This window comes from Macaca fascicularis, chromosome 17, assembly GCF_037993035.2.
Source record: "Macaca fascicularis isolate 582-1 chromosome 17, T2T-MFA8v1.1".
Lineage (NCBI taxonomy): Eukaryota > Metazoa > Chordata > Mammalia > Primates > Cercopithecidae > Macaca > Macaca fascicularis.
Genome location: NC_088391.1, coordinates 37097669 through 37115434, shown reverse-complemented (window position 1 = coordinate 37115434; position 17766 = coordinate 37097669). Strand labels below are relative to the sequence as shown.

Sequence of the window (17766 nt, the reverse complement as noted above, 5' to 3'; positions counted from 1 at the left end):
TAAATCAGAAATAGTCTCAATGGTGATACTTTTTTAAAAAATTCCATTAAAAATAATTTTCTTTTCTACCTGTTGATTTGACTTTGGGAAAAAAAATCTATAGTTTTAGCAACTTTGTTACATAACAGGACTCAATTGCATCAGGTGGTATTGACTGATGTATTTAATAATGTAATAAAGATGCCAACCACGACAAAATTGATTAGTTTGGAAATAGGGCAAAACACCATTTCTTCCACAAATGTGTCAAATAAAAAATATTGCTTACAGTGTGATGAAACCTGTCAAGTAAATTTATGATATGCGAAATTTATGAGCTTTCAAGTATTTATTTGGAGTTTGGCAGAACAAGCAGCCTATCGTGTCCCCTCTTTACGTAAGGAAAACAAATTGAATGGGGCAAGCTGGCTAGTAAGCAGTCCATATTACAATTGATTAACAGGAAATATTTCACGTTCTGTATCCAACTTTTATCTAGAATGTTCTTTGAAGAGTTCTATATTTCACATTCAATTTTTATGTCCACTTGCAAGTTTCTCTGCTCTCACAATTCAAAGAGATTCTGTTGAAGAGGAAATTAGAGGCTGTGATTCAGAATTCAGTGAGTCTAGTCCCTGCAGAAACTTGGCAGAGCATAGAATCAGTTCTTGGGATGCCAAATTTAGTGGCCCCGAGCCAGATGCTAATTTTGAATGCATGGCATGCATCACTTTGTGTCTCGATTAAGCCATGTCTGTGAGTCCCATGCAAGCCCAGCAACAGATTTTATGCAGCATATGTATTAGTGTTCAGGGCATCATTAATTTTATTCTGCCTTTAAACATGGGACAAAAGCACTTTTTTAATATTATAACTTCCATCTCTTTGAAAACAATAAGAAATGTTAATTGACTTTTTGTTGTCCATTATCTTTCTAAATTTTTATATCAATTTTGATGATTTCTAATAAAGGCATATTCAGCAAAGGAAGAATTAACCTTACCTAAATGTAGAAGGTAAGTGGGGACAATATAAGAAAATTATTTTTCCTTGTCACCTTCTTGCTTCTTTAGTATATTAGAAATGTGTTCATGAAATTGGATATATTCAGAAGTATTTGAGAAAACCAATAAAAATTATGGAGCAGAGAAAATTAAAATGTTATCAGTGTATACAACTGGACTAAAAAGTTTTATTTTGACCTTATTTGAATCACACTGCTGTTTTCTCACCTGAGTATCTTATCAGAATGTTTGCTTCTGCTTTCGGCATCAGGATCCTAAAGCTTTCAGCAGTATCTGAGCCTACAGAAACAGGATCCTTTCCGTAGAAGTATTTAATACTTTTGGCATTGTTCTTGTTTGGAAGTCGTTGGCGAATATGTACATATGCATGCATTTTTAAATTAAAAAACAAAGCAGCTGATATATAAATTTAAAATGGAAATTGGAGCCGCCGAATGACAGCGGATTGATGTGCTTTCTTAACGTACTGACCTTGAACTGTGCCAACTTGCTCAGTTTTTAGTCCCCCATCCCCCCAAAAAAGACAGCAACAAAAAAAACCAGAGTGATTCAGATACAGCTGGCTCTGTGAGTTACAACAGAGCACAGGATTCTGGCAAATCTATTGTCTAAGAGCTATGCACAAGAGTCTTCTAGCTACACTAACATATTTTTTAAAAATCAACCAATGGATGAATAAACGTGACCTTTTGTTCAGAGAAAAAAGTCCATTCGTTGAATGAGTTAAATGATTGATTTTATGCTTATTTTTTTTTTCTCTACAACATTTTTTTTTCTTTCTGTGTTCCTTTTCAGTGTGTTTTATGCAAGTCTGAGTATTTAGTCACCATTGGATACTTAAAAGAGAATGGTGAGGAAAAGGCAAGGACAAAATTAGAAACTCCTTTTGAATTGTTGGCTTTTATTCCAGCCAATCTTCTTCTGAGTCGGAAATAATGTTGCTTTTTTTGGAGTAAAGGGGGAGGGAAAGAATTCAGTGTAAATTATATCGTTATTTTATAACGTGCTTGCATTTGCAGAAGGAAAACACACATTGAAACAGAAGAAACTTTTGAAGCAAAGTGTGAAAAAAAAATCATGTTTTCATCCAACACTGGATTGACTTTGAGTGGAACTGGTCCAAATTGTGAGTACCGTGGTCATATATAATGGAGATGAGATTGGGTAGGCCTGACATCTCTTAATTTATTTTTTCTACCAGGGTAATGCTAGCCACCTCCTGTTTTTATTATACCACTTTAATGCCAGCCATTTCCTGTTTTCATTAGACCATTGTAATGCTAGCCTCCTACTGTTCTCATTAGTGCAGGACTGTGTAATGGCAGCCACCTCATGTTTTCATTATAACAGAGCTGTATGGTGCCAGCTGCCACTTGTTTAACTTTACTGAGAAGCATTTGACCATGGACTACATACTCCTACGAGCTAGTGGCAAACAAGGTAAAAGCCTTCAGGATTCTGGTGAAATAATAATGGTAAATGCTTACATGATTTATTGGCTATTAATGTGCAAGGAATATAGTGGCTCGTAATGGCCGGGAAACTACAATAAACTCAGTCAATATTTGAACTGTTTTGTTATAGTTATTGTTTTGTTGCGTTTTGTTTTAGAACGATTTGTCTGACAAAAACCTTCAACAAGATTTTGAAGTTATGTACTGTGGTTGGATGTGGGAAGATTGGTATTACTGAGAATATTCCATTTGCAATAATGGATAACATTTCTTGAAAGATTATTATGTGTCCAAATAGTTCCAAGCTTTTCATGTATTACTTCATTTATTCCTTACAATTACCTTAGGAGTTACTGTTATCGTTCACATTTTGCATATTAAGAAATTAAAGCACATAGCAGTTACATAATTTAAGAGTCAACAAATTTCCTCCTTAAAGGGCCAAATAGTTATCTTTTTAGCTTTTGGGGACATGCAGTTTTGTCCTAACGAGCGAACTCTTCAGCTGGAAAACTGCCAAAGACAATAAGTAAATAAGTGGGCATAGCTGGCTTCCGGTTAATTTACACAAAGAGACGAGGGGATGGATTTGGCCCAAAGGTTGTGTTTTGCCTGTAACTGATGCACATAGTTGAGTGTGGTGGGTGAGAGTTATGATTCTAATTGAGGTAGTTAAGCTACAGTCCATGACTTCACCATTCTCTACTTCCTTTCTGTGACTTTGTAACTGAAAATACTTCCCATTACATTCATTTGGAAGCCTTTAATTGTATAATGATTAAAGTTTTCAAAGAGAAAAATGACTTTGCTTAATTATGTGCCTTCAATTTTTTATTTAATTCATTACATTTTAAAAGTTTTACCCCTAATACTTTTATTTATGAAGCATCTAAGAATTATCATCAATAATAACATAAACATGAAATTTATTATTGAAAATTCAGAGTTTTTGCTGAAGGATTAAAAAAATAAACTTTCAAATATGTTTTTACCTACATTTTCTTTTCTGTATGTAAAAATTTTATGGAATATTTTTTCTTTTGATTCCAGCACTCTATCGTTCTCTGATTGCTGTGTTAACTTTCCCAAATAAGCTAATTGACACACGTGTGTAAGTTTGTTGAAATGATTAAAAGCTGTTGAGAATTGTTACCTGCCAATGCTCCCTGGGCAATAAAGTCCTATCTATCTCTTACAGAACCCTCTAAATGACTATAGTGAGTCACCTTTAAAATGACAGCTGTCACCCTCGAATTTGAATTTTGAACCAGGCAAAAAACCATATATATGTGTGTATATATGGGTTTTTATATATAGGTTTATTTATATTAATGATACATGTGCTTCAACAAAAAGGGAAAATATATCCCCAGATTTTGTGTTATTGATAACATTAAGAAGTTAGAAAGCAATGTTTTGTTGTTGTTGTTGTTTTGTTTTGTTTTTTGTTTTTGAGACAGTCTCGCTCTGTCACTCAGACTGGAGTGCAGTAGTGCGACTCAGCTCACTGCAACCTCTGCCTCCCACGTTCAAGCGATTCTTCTGCCTCAGCCTCCCAAATAGCTGGGACTACAAGCACCCGCCACCATGCCTGGCTAATTTTTGTGTTTTTAGTAGAGAAGGGATTTCACCATATTGGCCAGACTGGTCTCAAACTCCTGACCTGATGATCCACCCACCTGGGCCGCCCAGGTGGGCATTACAGGCATGTGCTGGGATTACAAGTGCTGGGATTACCGGCATGAAGCACCGGGCCCAGCCAGCAATGCTTTTTATATTAGGCTGTGATCTGCAGTTTGGACTCCTGTCTGCCTGAGGCCAATAAATGTCAGGCAGGCAGGAGTGATGTTAAAGGTTGGTAAGTCATTCTATGCCTGCATGTAACTTCTTACTTGTCTTTAACATTTCTCAGTATGAATGCACCCTCACAATGAACTTAGTATGGCTTAGCGTCACTTGTGGAAATTACCTTTATTGAACTGCAACAGTAGACACAAGCACTTGGACGTGCACGCACACACACACACACACTCACACTCAGAGAGAGAGAGAGAGGCGGAGAGACAGAGAAACAGGAAGCGAGATGACTGAAATGGAAAGCTGGCACACTCATACACGAAAGGTAGAAAGTATCAAGGTTTGGTATGCCCTATCTTGGCTGCCAAATTCCGTATTGTCAAGCGAGGATGCCTAAGTGAGATGTTTCCAATATTTGTTCTCTTCTTAAATTGTTTCTATTTTCACTGTTAGTTTTGGTGTTCCATCTAAGAGAGGGCAGGTGGAGCAATAATAACATTTACTGTAAAATAAAATGCAAATTTCACTATGCAAATAAACCATTAGGAAGTAAATTAGCTTGAACAGTAGTGGTAGATCACAATTATATTGCTTTTTAAAATAGGGAGATACACACGTTTGTAAATGTGCTGGGGAGGTTACTGAGTCCCAATGGAAGGATCACTCCCAAAGCTGAGGCTGTAGTCTTTTCTTCTGCCTCCCTTTGTGAAAGTATCTGATTTTCAGGGTTCCTGGTCTGTCGGTAATACTAGTATTCACTACAATGTATAATAACTTTATTTTTAACACACTTAGTTCATACTTAGCCAAATAAAATCCAGTCTCTAATGTGGATTGGCTATGGTAATTACTATTTATATTAATTAGCCTGTCAGTGTGCAGACTTTCAACTTTGCACTGGAGTTCTTGTCACCCTTTTAACACATTACCATTATTATTTTAAAACTAGAGTCATCTCAAGTTCAAATTCATAAAATGTGCATTGGAGCCGCCTACCCTGCCTTACAGATGGGTAAAACAGAGTGTGTGTCAAGACAAAAAAAAACTTTTAAGAAACGTTTGCACTCACCTTCCCCTCACCTCATTTAGAAAGTCAACCTGACTTTTTTTTTTTTTTTTTGACATTCCCTGTGTTACTTTAAAAGAATTAAAATCAGTGTTTATGCTTGGAAGATACTTAAGAGATCAATAAAGATCTCTACTCCTTCTACAGCATTCAGGGATACATATGGCTAGCTAGCTTCTGCTTGAAGATTGCCATTTCTTGATGTGCTACCACTCTAACATCATTATCTTTTTAGTATTTGGCCTCTACAGACTCCCAAAGTCATGGTAGAGACAAATTTCTCTACCTGAGAAATCTGTACAGACTCCCAAAGTCATGGTAGAGACGCTAAGTCAGGTGACTTCAGATGGAGAATAAGTTGGTCACGCCAATATGTCTAAAACGCAACAGAAGGCTAGACCTTTGAGAGAGTCCCAGAGACAGATTATTTTCTCTCCTTTCATAGCTGAGAATTTTGTTTTACCTGCCTTCCTTAAGGAATCCATTTTAAATTCTTTCAAGTGGAGTAGAGAAGGCCAGGCGCCATGGTTCACGCCTGTAATCCCAACACTTTGGAAGGTGGAGGCGAGCGAATTGCTTGAGGTCAGGAGTTTGAGACCAGCGTGGCCAACAAGGTGAAACCCCGTCTCTACTAAAAGTACAAAAATTAGTTGGGCATGGTTGTGCACGCCCGTATTCTCAGCTACTTGGCAGGTTGAAGCACGAGAATTGCTTGAACCTGGAGGCAGAGGTTGCAGTGAGCCGAGATCATGCCACTGCACTCCAGCTTAGGCAACAAAGTGAGATCCCATATCAAAAGAAAAAAAAAAAAAAAGGAGTAAACAGTCATTTTAAGTAACGCCTTTCCCTTACATTCCATGGCGATTCTACCAACATGTATGCTTTTGTACTGACTAGGGCCTGAGCTAATCTCTCAGTTGCAGGAAGACACTGGCCCTGCCAATCTACAGAGAAGAACATATCCCCACGAAGTTGGGAAGTAGTACTGAATGCTAAGGAAAGAATCTCCAGAAATTCTCTCTAAACTCTAGGGAAAAAAAAACACACAAAACAGAAAAACATGTTAATCTATTTAATATTCAATATCCAAAGCCCAGTGTTGTTCACTCCTCTTTTCTTATCTATGTCCTTTCTCTCTATGGCACGAATCCTCAAGCTGGGCATTATCGACATTTTTGACTGGATAAAACTTTGTTGTGGGTGCCTGTCCTGTGCATTGTAGGGTGCTTAGTAGCACCCCTGGCTCTACCCACCGGTTGCAAGCATCAACAACTTCTCTATCCCCATGTCTTAACAATCAACATTGTCTCTAGGCACTGCCAAATATCTGTGGGGAGGAAATTGTCCCTAGTTGGGAACTACTTATTCTCTATTTTGGTGCCAAAATACCAGTTAGTACAAGCTCCAGTAAACATAGAATATTATAGAAGGAATAAGACAGGACAGTTCTATCAACTTTGGGAGTTCCTGGTACAGTGGACACACATAAACAATTCTTATGAATAAAATTATTCTGCCTAACAGAATTCACACAGCAGATTTCAGGAGCTGCTTGGAGGACCTGGGAATATTTAAAAGTCACTTTTCAAGGCATGGACATCTTTCCTATCATTCCTGCCCTTGATCTTCACCTCTCTCTTCTGTCTCTTTGTCTGCCAAAGCTTCAAAGATGATTTCAGATTTCAAACAAAGAATTATTTCTGGGAAGTTGGAAACATACACATAAATACTCTGATGATGGCTTGAAGCTGAGAATTGCAAGATTCAGCAAAGTTGGCATTGCCTCTAGATAGTTGGACCTGGCCCAAGAACAAGGTGCTATTAGGCAGCATCTTATAAAGAATGGATCACCAGGCAGCAGCAAGCTGTCCTACTGTTATTTTCCTGAATTCACATTCAGCTTGGCAAGTCTTCTGCAGAGCTCTCCAATCTAGTGACTCTAATTCAGGTGTCCTTAAGTCTCTTGGCTAAGGATCTTCCTTAGGATAGACATCACGGTGACATCTCCTAAGTGACACATTTGGAACAATCCTCACCTTATTCGAGCTTACCTTTCTAACTCTGTTTAACTTTCTAATCAGAATACATCCTGACTTTATTTAAATGTCTTTATACAGGCTGCCTCTCTCTTCTTCCAGAATGCATTTCCTGTAAGTCTCTGCTGCCAAAATCCTGTCCTACCTTAAATGCTCAATTCAAATGCTGCTGTCTCCAAGAAGCTGTTACTGATTGCCTTTTTGACCTCTCATTTCCTTCATTGAAAGTACTTGCTTTTGCTTTTTTGAAAAAATTTTTGCTCACTGTGACTTGTACTTTTCTCATAGTACCAACTACAGTCTATATTTTGTAAATATCTTCATTTCTCAGTATATTATAAATTCCAGTGAGACAAAAACTGTATCTACTTAATATTTGTATGCCCCATGGTGTCAAAATATACAATACATGCTCCATAAAATTCCGTTGAATTGAATTGGGATGTACATTCTCTGGAAGGAAAGGCACCAGAGAAGTCATATTTGACCCATTCATTTATTTCCTTTCCTCCTCTAGATTATAAACAGAGATTAATTTTGGTAGTTGTGCAAAATTAAAGAAATGAAGTACAGGTAAGATTTGAATTTTAGAAATCTTTTAGGAAGAAATTCAGGTTAAGAAATCATGAGCACATAATCTCAGAGGTTATCTTCTCTTACCCTCGAATCAAAGTCAAACACTTCACATGGTGAGATCTTAAAATGAGGATTTCTTAATACACAGGAATTGGTGATAATATAGTAAGATAATTAACTTTCTATCACTTATTCAACCTTTCAATGAGATAGCTAAGAACTCTTGCATAAAGATTTTATCTGAGACTTGTCATTCTAACCTGTTTATCATTTTGTATACTTCCCGTTTCAACACTCCATGTGAGTTATACCTAAATACTACTGTTAGTTTTCCTTCAGGTTTACATAAGTAGTTTGGACATTTTCCACCTAATGTAATTATTGAGTAGGTCATTCTTACTTCCATCATTGATTTACAACATGTGGACATATGGGGGTTATTTTAATAGAGAAATAAGTAGATGAGAAAGACAACATAATATTTAGTTGTCATTGAGAGAAAATTATGAAATAAAAGTGAAAATAATATAATAATCACATGGGAGATAGTAGACAACTATTAAAGAATGTTTAGTAATACTATGGACAAAAAGATAAGGACATAAATTTGATTCTTAAAGGGAAAGGATAAAATAAAAGTTCAAAAATATTATCTCAAAGCAGATTATTAAATTAAAGACAACATTTAAGCTGCAGTGGTAAGGGAAAATACTATCAAAATATGACTTAAGACTGTTAAAGAGGTAGTGTACTGGTATTTAGCAGATCAAGGAAATGAGTGAATATCCCATCCCATCTATTTTAATTTAATTTCTAAAATATAAAATAAGTAGTGCTTAAAGAACATTAGAAATGTATTACTGCATCTCTTGAGAATAAGATGGATCTCTGTAAGTTATAAGGAGAGATATTGAACAATTTTTTTTAGTAAGTTAAATTCAGAGTCAGGCCAGCCTCACTTGATTAACCACCCTGAAAGTGGCTACTAGCAATTGCAGTATTACCTTTTCATCTAATCTTTGAAGAAGGCAATACAATTGCATTTATTTAATATAAATGAAGCAAGTCAGACATTTTAAAATGTATTATTTATTTATTAGCCATATTGCTGTTACTTAACTTCTCCTTCCCCTTTGTTTTATGATACTGGCTTCTGAAATTATTAGGCTTTAATGCCTTTATATGTGTATGTTAACCCATATGTATGGATGTAATATTTAAATATATTTTTAATATTACTAGAACTTATGTAACCATTTCTAAGAAGCCAATTGATAATACTGTTAATTTATATATGCAAAACTTTATGATATAAAGGAATTCAATACAGTCTACATAATTGCTTCCAGGTGAAAATATACCAAGCTCACTTAAAATTTCTAATGTGCCATAATATTTTTTAGAGCCCATACCACCCATGTTGTGAAATATCTTTAAAATGGCAATGAAAAATTGAAGGCAATCCTGGAGAAACAATCCTGACCATTAAGAACTATTAACATAAAGATGATCTAAAATATATGATGTAACAGTGAATTTAAAAGACAATCGTATTAGTGGAATAATTTTGAAAACGGTTTCAAATGTTACATTGAAGATACTAGAGGGGTAAGATTTTAAATATGGCAGGATTGCAGAATTCACAAAGTCTATGATAACAGGAGGAATTGAACTTTTGGTTCAAGTCTGAGTACAAGGCTTCCCAACTAGTTGCCCTTGGATAAGTCCATTGACCTCTTTGAGCTTTAGAATTCTTACTTCTGTAACGTCTTATCAATTTGTGAAAGTGTTCTGTGAATTGAAATATGCTCTATAAGCAGAGTTTATTAGTATTAATTTAGATTCTGAATTATCCTTAGGAAAGTAAGCATAGTCTTCATATAAGCAGTGCTGAATGCCAATTTTTTGAACAAAATATAGTTATAATCTATTTGAAGTTAATTTAAAAAAGGTTTAAAATTTGGTTATTTTTCCTTACAATCTTTGGAATATGTTACAAAGTAATTTGAATTACATAACTTCAGAAAGCATTATTTTAAAATATGAATCATAATCAAAATTTAGTTTATTTGATTATTATAAATAACTTAATGTGTATAAGAAAAGGAGAGTGGAACAAATAATATATCACTCCTCTCAAAGTGAGATGCTTCATTTTGTAAGAGAAAAAGTAGAGCAACTAATTAGAGCTAATGAACGGTAAGTTGACTTGTGTAATACATAGTTTGTAAAAGCTCACCAGTATCTTCCCTCCTTTACTTATTCCTTGCAGTAAAATACTTATTGCCATAGTTTGACCAAAACCTAAGTTATTTTTTGATAACTCTTTCTGAAATATTTAAAATCAGGAACATTAAAAGAAGCTGCACCCTCCTTTAGGAATACTGAGAATTTGATCCCTAATGTAGAATAGATTTCTTAAAATATCATTAGTGTCTAAAATGAACAGAAAATGATACATGCTATTGGTGAGCTGAATGCATCCACCTCCAAAAGCAGGTAATAAAGAGCTTTAAGATGGTCTTTTAGCTGGCTGATCTATTTGTATGTGCCTTATTGATGCTATACTAATCTTTACAAATTAATTTTCTTCATATTCTACAAAGAATGATGCTATTGCCAAATAATTGTATCTAGTGACTATACCTACTTAAGTAAATATTATATGGAGGACTTTAACATTTCATTGATATGGAGTAAGCCTGTGATATATGTCCCTTCCACAGTTCCTCCTAATTGCAGCATAGCCAGACAGCGAGCTTCATTTGAATGACTCAGTTCTCAGGGAGTACTGAGTCCCTGAAGCACTTTTATTGAAGACTCAGTGATCTTCAATAAATAAAGAAAAAAGGTTGACCAGTACCACCCTGGTCAGATTGTTCAGGTAACTCAGTTAACAGCTTGGTCTACTTGAGAGCAGTGAAGGAACGACATGGTAAGCATATGGTTTTTGCTATTCTTAAAAGTAAAGTTATTTTTATTATGTAATGAAATTACTTGTATTAAGTAGTAATGTCAAGGTAGCATAAGGTCAATTTCTATGTTAGTAAATATCACCAAGCAAAAACTATACATATTCTAAGAGCAAAATGTAATTGGCTTAGCACTTCTTTGTACCCTAGGATCCTTGTATAGTACCTAGTGCGTAAATGGTCTTCAATAAAAAAAGAAAAAGCAAGCAAATAAATGAACAAAAGAATAAATATGCAAGTTATTTAATCTATAACAATAAATATAACCCATAAAGATCTTCTTAGATATGAAAAGGCAATGCACTCTTCATGATATGTGTTATGCTGCTGGAAGAAAAGTAAAATTAAAAAAATAAATAAAGTCCAAACAAAAAGAATATTACACTAGTTTGAAATTTAGAAGATGTCACTCATTTAGTGAAATGGCAGATATATGGGATGTGTGGATTAACTGAGAAAAAATGCAAACAAGCAAATCTAATTTATAAAGAGTAATGCGTATTAGAATGTACCTAATTACTTCTCCAACAAGATAGTAACCCTGACTCCATTCCTTTTTAGTGTTTACTCCTGAGGCATCATAGCCCAAAGCAAACACATAGTATGAATGCAATAGATGCTTATTAAATGGGGAGAAAAGGAGATTTATTATTGTAAAATGTCAAGATAAATATGTGTTTACTTTAAAATACCATTTATCCATATTTTATATATTGGATTCTGTGCTATATGGAGTTTCAGGCATTTACTAGGGGTCTCAGATCGTTTCCCCTGCAGACGAGGGAGGAGTATTCTATTTGCTTTCATCAGTCATGTAAGATTATGACAGGACTTATAAACTCACTTTTCTGAAATCCTCTGGGATCTTATGCCAAATTATCTTTATACTAATTGCAAATATTAAAAACCACAAATATCATTAGGCTATGAACCCTTGGTAATTATTTAACTAGTCAGTTTATCTAAGCTATGTGAAAGATTGCGAATCCACTTCTATTGAGAAACTAGTGATATTATCAAGTATTTTTTTTTAAGTCTTATTTTACTGTCAAGCGGATAACTAGCAAAATGAGTTGTGATGCCACAGTTTGCTTTTCTAAAATAATCACGATCAGGGTCCCTGTGATATGCAGTGTGTAACACATCCCTTCTGTGTTAATGAATTCAAGGGAAGGCAACACCACTATTAGTAATAGGTTTTTATTCAGAGTCCTCATTTTCCAGATAGGTCACATTAAACACAGCCGTTAAACAATAGCGTTGAGATAAATCCATACAATGTATGCTGCTTTTGTTGTTGTCCTTGTTCACCAATCACTTGGTGCAGCTAAGAACCTTATGGAGTGATGGGTTGATAATGGAAATAGCCAACCTGCAAAACACTGGGGCCAGGAAAGTCAGACTTTAATCAGGTCTCATTCAATTATATTTCGAATCAACACATCTTGATAGCCAAAACTCTCATTTGAATTAATGCTCTGATAAATGCTGTCTGTTGTCAAAAGAATATAATCAGACAATTATGACTGGGCATATATTATGCCAGACCTGTCTATTTGTTGAACTCAGTAACTTCTACTCTATTAGATAACAAACAGCTTTTAACCTGGTTCTAAAATAGCATATGCTCTATTACTACATGGCTTTTTTTATGGTGCCATATTTTAAATCGAGCAATGTCTAGATCCTTTAAAGAGAAGTCATGTTTTACAAGATTTCAGCTAATTTTGGAAAACAAAACAAGTTAGTTTCTCAACCAGGAATTCAATTAACCTATGGAGTAGTGAGCCAATCTTTGTCTATTGCCTGCAATAAAGTTAGAAGTGTCAGGTTAAGAAATAGCATGAAAGAATTCTTTGAAATTGCATGATATGTCTCTTTAATGTTTACTTTGGTATAGGTATAACTAACACAGATTCTCACTACTTTTAACTGATGAAAAAGTTATTTTGTTGCTGATTTTTTTTTTTTTAATTCATCTGTATGCAATTTTTAGAAGTTTGGGTTTCTTACTGAAATTTCCATGAAGTGATTTTTTTTTTTTTTCTGTGCTTAACTTCAGTTACTTAAAGACCTAAAAGACCTAAAGTAGTATCACATCACATATTTTGTATGTGTGGGATATTTTTGAGGGGTTAGTACTTGAAAGATGTGAACTGATTTTTTTTTTTCACACTCTAAATTATGCTAAAACCCCTTCAAATCTCACTGTTTGCTCATGCATCACCTATTAGAGCTAGTTGTTCCCTAAAGGTGTGATTTTGGCATCTCATAGGCTTCCTTGAAAGCCAAGCACCAGAGGTCTGCGATAAAGGCAGTTGCCAGCTAAATGAATGAAAGCGAGATTTCTTCAATTCAACTATAAAAGCTTAGAGTCCTGACTGCTGTATTACCACCAACTTGTAAATAAATAATCACTACTCAATACAGATAATGTGTTAAACAGCTAACACTAGTAAATCACTGGTGACAGAGAGCCTAAAGGTAAATCCCTCACACATTGGCACAACCAATTCTTAAAATCTTATGGTGTTTTAATGTCCTCAGACACATAAAATAAATTGAACAACTGGTTACTTAGCATTAAGAATGTTTAAAAAATAAACCCTACTCTCTTTGCTGATTTCATTTACATACTGCTTTAGATTTTACTAAGTGGTTATCTGTCTAGTAAGAGAGAGGCAACACTTGGTAAGACTAAATGGAAATCAGTTTTCCATCAAATTTCAGCTATCAAGCTAAATCAACCTGTAGTCTCCTGGCAAAAATAATGTCATATAACAGAGACAACACATTTCAGATACATAAATTGCCCAAAATATAGAGAGTCAATTAGGTTTCACATGTACAAGATCCCTTCTTTTCTAATTTAAACATTTATGAGTAATAAACACCAAGAGTAGAGCTTTGGAAAGGCTGTTACTAGGAACCAAAATATAGTTCTCAGGAGAATAAGGCTGATGGGAGTTGTCCACTCTTCCCTCTCAAAGCAGTTTTGCAAACGAGGTACAGTCTAAAATATTGATGGCATTTGATGGAAGTATTTTCAGTAGAAGTTTTTAAAGTTTAAAATTACAAAACTTAATTTAATTCAATGTTTGTTTTTGCTTTTGTTTTTGTTTTAAATATAAGAATTTTTATGACATTTATGCTGTTTCTACACTGGCTTGGTGGCCAGAAGAGAAGGCACAAAATTCTCCACCAGTTTGCAAATAATGCATTTTTCTGCTCCAGTGCTCAAACAGCCTTTATTTAACTCAGCACCACATTTTCTAAGGTATGGGCACAAAACTGTTTGTCATGAAGCTGTAAAATGCCAAAAATTTTAAATGCTGAAAGAAAATGTCAATCAAGGCATTTTCCCATCTGCTGCTACTTCTGCAAGTGCTAATTTTATTTTTCCCAATTCCTGAAATTTGAGGTTTCTTAGCCTCATATGGAATTAAGTTTGAAACTCGCTAAATGTCACAAGAAAAGGTGTAACCAAATGAAGGAATAGAAGGTGTATTGTTCTCAAAGGACACCAACAAAAAAGAGGCAGAAGAGCACTGAGATAAAGGAAAACATTTTGTTAAGACACAGACCTCTTGAAAAACACTACACAATGCAAGTAACCACTGCTGGTACATACATGCATTAAAGCATTTTTCATGTTTTTGAAATTTAATGGGAACACACATCTGAACCACTTAAAATACTTTGAGAACCAACTGATGGTATAATATCTACATAGGCAGAAGCTGTATGTTATTGAAAAAACATGAAGAAGTTTCAGATATTGGTACAAATGTTAATTCTTGTGATTTAGCATGACTACAATAAAATCTTCTACAAGGACTTGCACATAACCATGACTGATGGATGTATTTTTTGACCTTTCAGTTAGCTCCATCAGCTCACTCAAACACATTTTGAACAGATTATGTACTGTAGTACTTGGTAGACTATACATTAAACAAGAGACTTTGCTCTGAGGCACTGCTTCCCACGCTCCATGGGGAAAAGGAAGCAGGAAAAAACAAAACTCATAGAGTTCGACAGCTACCGAGGCAACACTTGCCATTTACAATATAAGCCCAAATATTTTTGCAACACAACTATATATTAATTTAATAAAATACACAATATAGCTCTTATACACTCAACAATTTGGCTCATATGCACTGAATCTGCAATAAATCAATAAAAAATATGTCATTTGATGTAAACACATTGAATCTTCTTACATTTGCACATTTAAATGGTCATGTGACTTGTGTATGTCTAAGACATTTTCACTTTCCTGAGCTATTTTAGTGTCCACAAATGAATAAAACATATTAATCAAGTTAATTTTCTCTGAATCTTACCACTCAATGGTAACTAATTTTTAGAACTTTTCTATGTCAAATTTAAAACATACTCATCATTGTTTAAATCTTTGTTGGACACTAAAATGCTAAATAGGCATTTTAAATCTTTAAATTTTCTTCTCCTTTAATGACATGAATTAGTCTACGTGTGTGCAGGACAAAATGGACTATATCTTTTTACATTTAACTTTATACGACATGAGATGTCTTACAAATGACCAAAGGTTTGTTTTTTTTGTTGTTTTTAATTTTTGTTTTTGACTAATGATATGGAATGTTCCTTGTGTTTATATGTGTGTCAGGTAACTTTATACAGAAATGTTTACCACAAATACGTGTTAATGTTTGGTGTAGCTTGGACTACTGCAAGGTCTTTTCAAGACTTTCAGTAGAAGCCTGTGATGACTGCTAGAAATCCACCACAGATCACAAATTATGACCCTGCTTTGTATGGGGTTTATAGGTAAACAGTTAAGTCAGCATAAATCACGGAGGACAGTCTGAGAGTGATCAGAAATACTTCAATTCTCACACTGCATACCTTCCTAACAGATTGTCAAAAGGTAATTCTTCTTATCCTCCTTTTTCTTCTCTCCTTTTTCTTCCCTTTTTTCTTTTCTCTTTAAGCATCAATAATTCTGTCCTAATATAAGTTTGGTCAAAACGAAACCATTGTTATCTCTGAAAAAGAAACAGCAGTGGAAAGAACATACTTGTCGGCACTTCAGATGTTCACTAAAAGCCTTAAAGCAGCATTGGTCTTTCTTCATCCCTGTAAAATGGGTTATCACCAGGAGGAATCATCTTTAAATCAACAGAAGAGACAAGAAAATGCCAATGCCTTTTTTTTTTTTTTTTTTTTTTTTTCACTTTCTCACAGCCACAGGGTCGTTTCCCCGGCAGTCTTGCAAAAGCTTATCAATTTCTCTCACAACTTCCTCTGCATCCACGGACTCTCTGCCCAGATCCCTGTTGGGGTGGTCAAGCTGCTCAAGAACAGCACCCATCTCACTGGAATCCCGGCTGGCTCTGGAATGCACATCCGCAAAGACCCTTGCCATCTGATCGGAAGCCATGAAGGGAGGGTCTCTTGGTTGCTTACTAGGCGACAGATACTGACTGTCAGTGGGCAAGTACTGACTGCTTGCTTCAGCCAGGGCTCCTGGTTTTGCTTCACAGCTATCCAGGGAGCCTTTTGTTGAGGTGCAAGGCTCGATGCATGCCTTGGTTGGGCTGCTTGATGCTGAGGGGACCTCTTGGAGGAGAGGGCTCAGGGCACGTTTGGCTTTTAAATAAGGTTTAACGTTGGCAATGAGAATAGTGTGCTCTCGCTTGTCTTTTCCAAATGTACAAAAAGTCTTTTTCCCAGTGGGATTCACAGTTTCGTAAGTCTCAGTCTCAACATTAGCTTCAACTGTAGGTACAAAGAGATTTGTGCGGTAATCTGCATTTTCAGCCTGATTGGCTGCAGGGAACTGTGGCATCCAGCACCTGTCAGAATGACCAAGCACTCGGCATTCATCTGTGCAATTAACACACTCTTCGGGTTCTGCAAAACAAAAGAGAAAACAGCAAATCCAATCATTAGGGTTTTCTTTAAATTTCTACAGAGGCTGTGATCAGCTCTCAATGGGCTTGCTTGACCTCTGGTCTCTTAATTAAAAAGGAAAAGAAAACAATAATTAAAACATTTCAGGATGGTTGCATAAACCTGCTGGTTGAGACAATGGTTTAATTTAAGTCTATTCTCTAGATATTAACGAATTCCCATAGCCTGGGAAGAAGTAAGAGGTGGCCATTGGAGAATCATTCTCAGTAGAACAGAGCATCACTGTAAACTAAACTCCTGGGGATATCAGTTAGTCTTTGTTCTCTATAACTCATCCTAGAAACAGTGAACTTCAAAAAAGATTATCAGCATTATTTTTTTCAAATCAAATAACAGGGCAAAAACTGGATTGCAAACTTCCATAACAAATTCTAAGCTGCTCTTTAAAAAATGTTTTATCACTATTTTGCTTGTAATTGCTATTTGGATGACAGTCATGAAATAAAAGGTTTCCTTTAAATGCTTACTTTTCCTACTGAGAGTGGCAAATGGAATTTTTTATCAGAATGTATTATGAATAAACTTGTCAAAAAGTGCACATTCCTATTTTATTAGATAGGCTTACGGATCATGTAATCAGTTTTCTGTTCAGCTTTTTGTTTTTGGGTGTAAGTAGGTGAAAATGCATTTACGCAACAGATATAGTTCAAAATGAATGACAAATCATGATTTTCCATTTTAAATAATAATGCTTTCTGTGGGAATTTTTACTTTTTTCCTTTGCCAATAGAGAATCTAAATAAAGCATTCTTTTAATGATCTCTACTTCCCAGATGCTGAACATGGAATATGAAAAAAAAAATCCTTAATTATAGAACAGCTGCATACTTCCATTGACCCCAATATTTTAAACCATAACTTTGAGCTACATCTTCCCAGTTGTCCCTTTCTTCTAAAAAT

The 17766-nt window shown here is 35.1% G+C and overlaps 1 protein-coding gene and 1 long non-coding RNA gene across 9 annotated transcripts in view; one reads left to right on the top strand and one right to left on the bottom strand.

Annotated features, from left to right (window-relative positions):
• The first annotated feature begins 2013 nt into the window (after positions 1-2013).
• LOC102132238 (uncharacterized) overlaps positions 2014-17766 on the top strand; it is a 159917-nt gene continuing 144164 nt past the window's right edge. For both annotated transcript variants that reach the window (XR_012426680.1, XR_010582613.2), the window contains exon 1: positions 2014-2130. This is a non-coding gene — a long non-coding RNA (uncharacterized lncRNA). The remainder of the gene's footprint in view (positions 2131-17766) is intronic.
• The window catches only part of PCDH17 (protocadherin 17), a 97472-nt gene continuing 91795 nt past the window's right edge, over positions 12090-17766 (bottom strand). For 4 of the 7 annotated variants that reach the window (XM_015439304.4, XM_074021589.1, XM_015439303.4 and 1 more), the window contains one exon: positions 12090-16806. In XM_015439304.4, coding sequence (XP_015294790.3) covers positions 16124-16806 — 683 coding nt within the window. In that variant the 3' untranslated portion in view covers positions 12090-16123. The remainder of the gene's footprint in view (positions 16807-17766) is intronic. The other 3 variants (XR_012426679.1, XR_012426677.1, XR_012426678.1) reach the window with 1 other exon arrangement.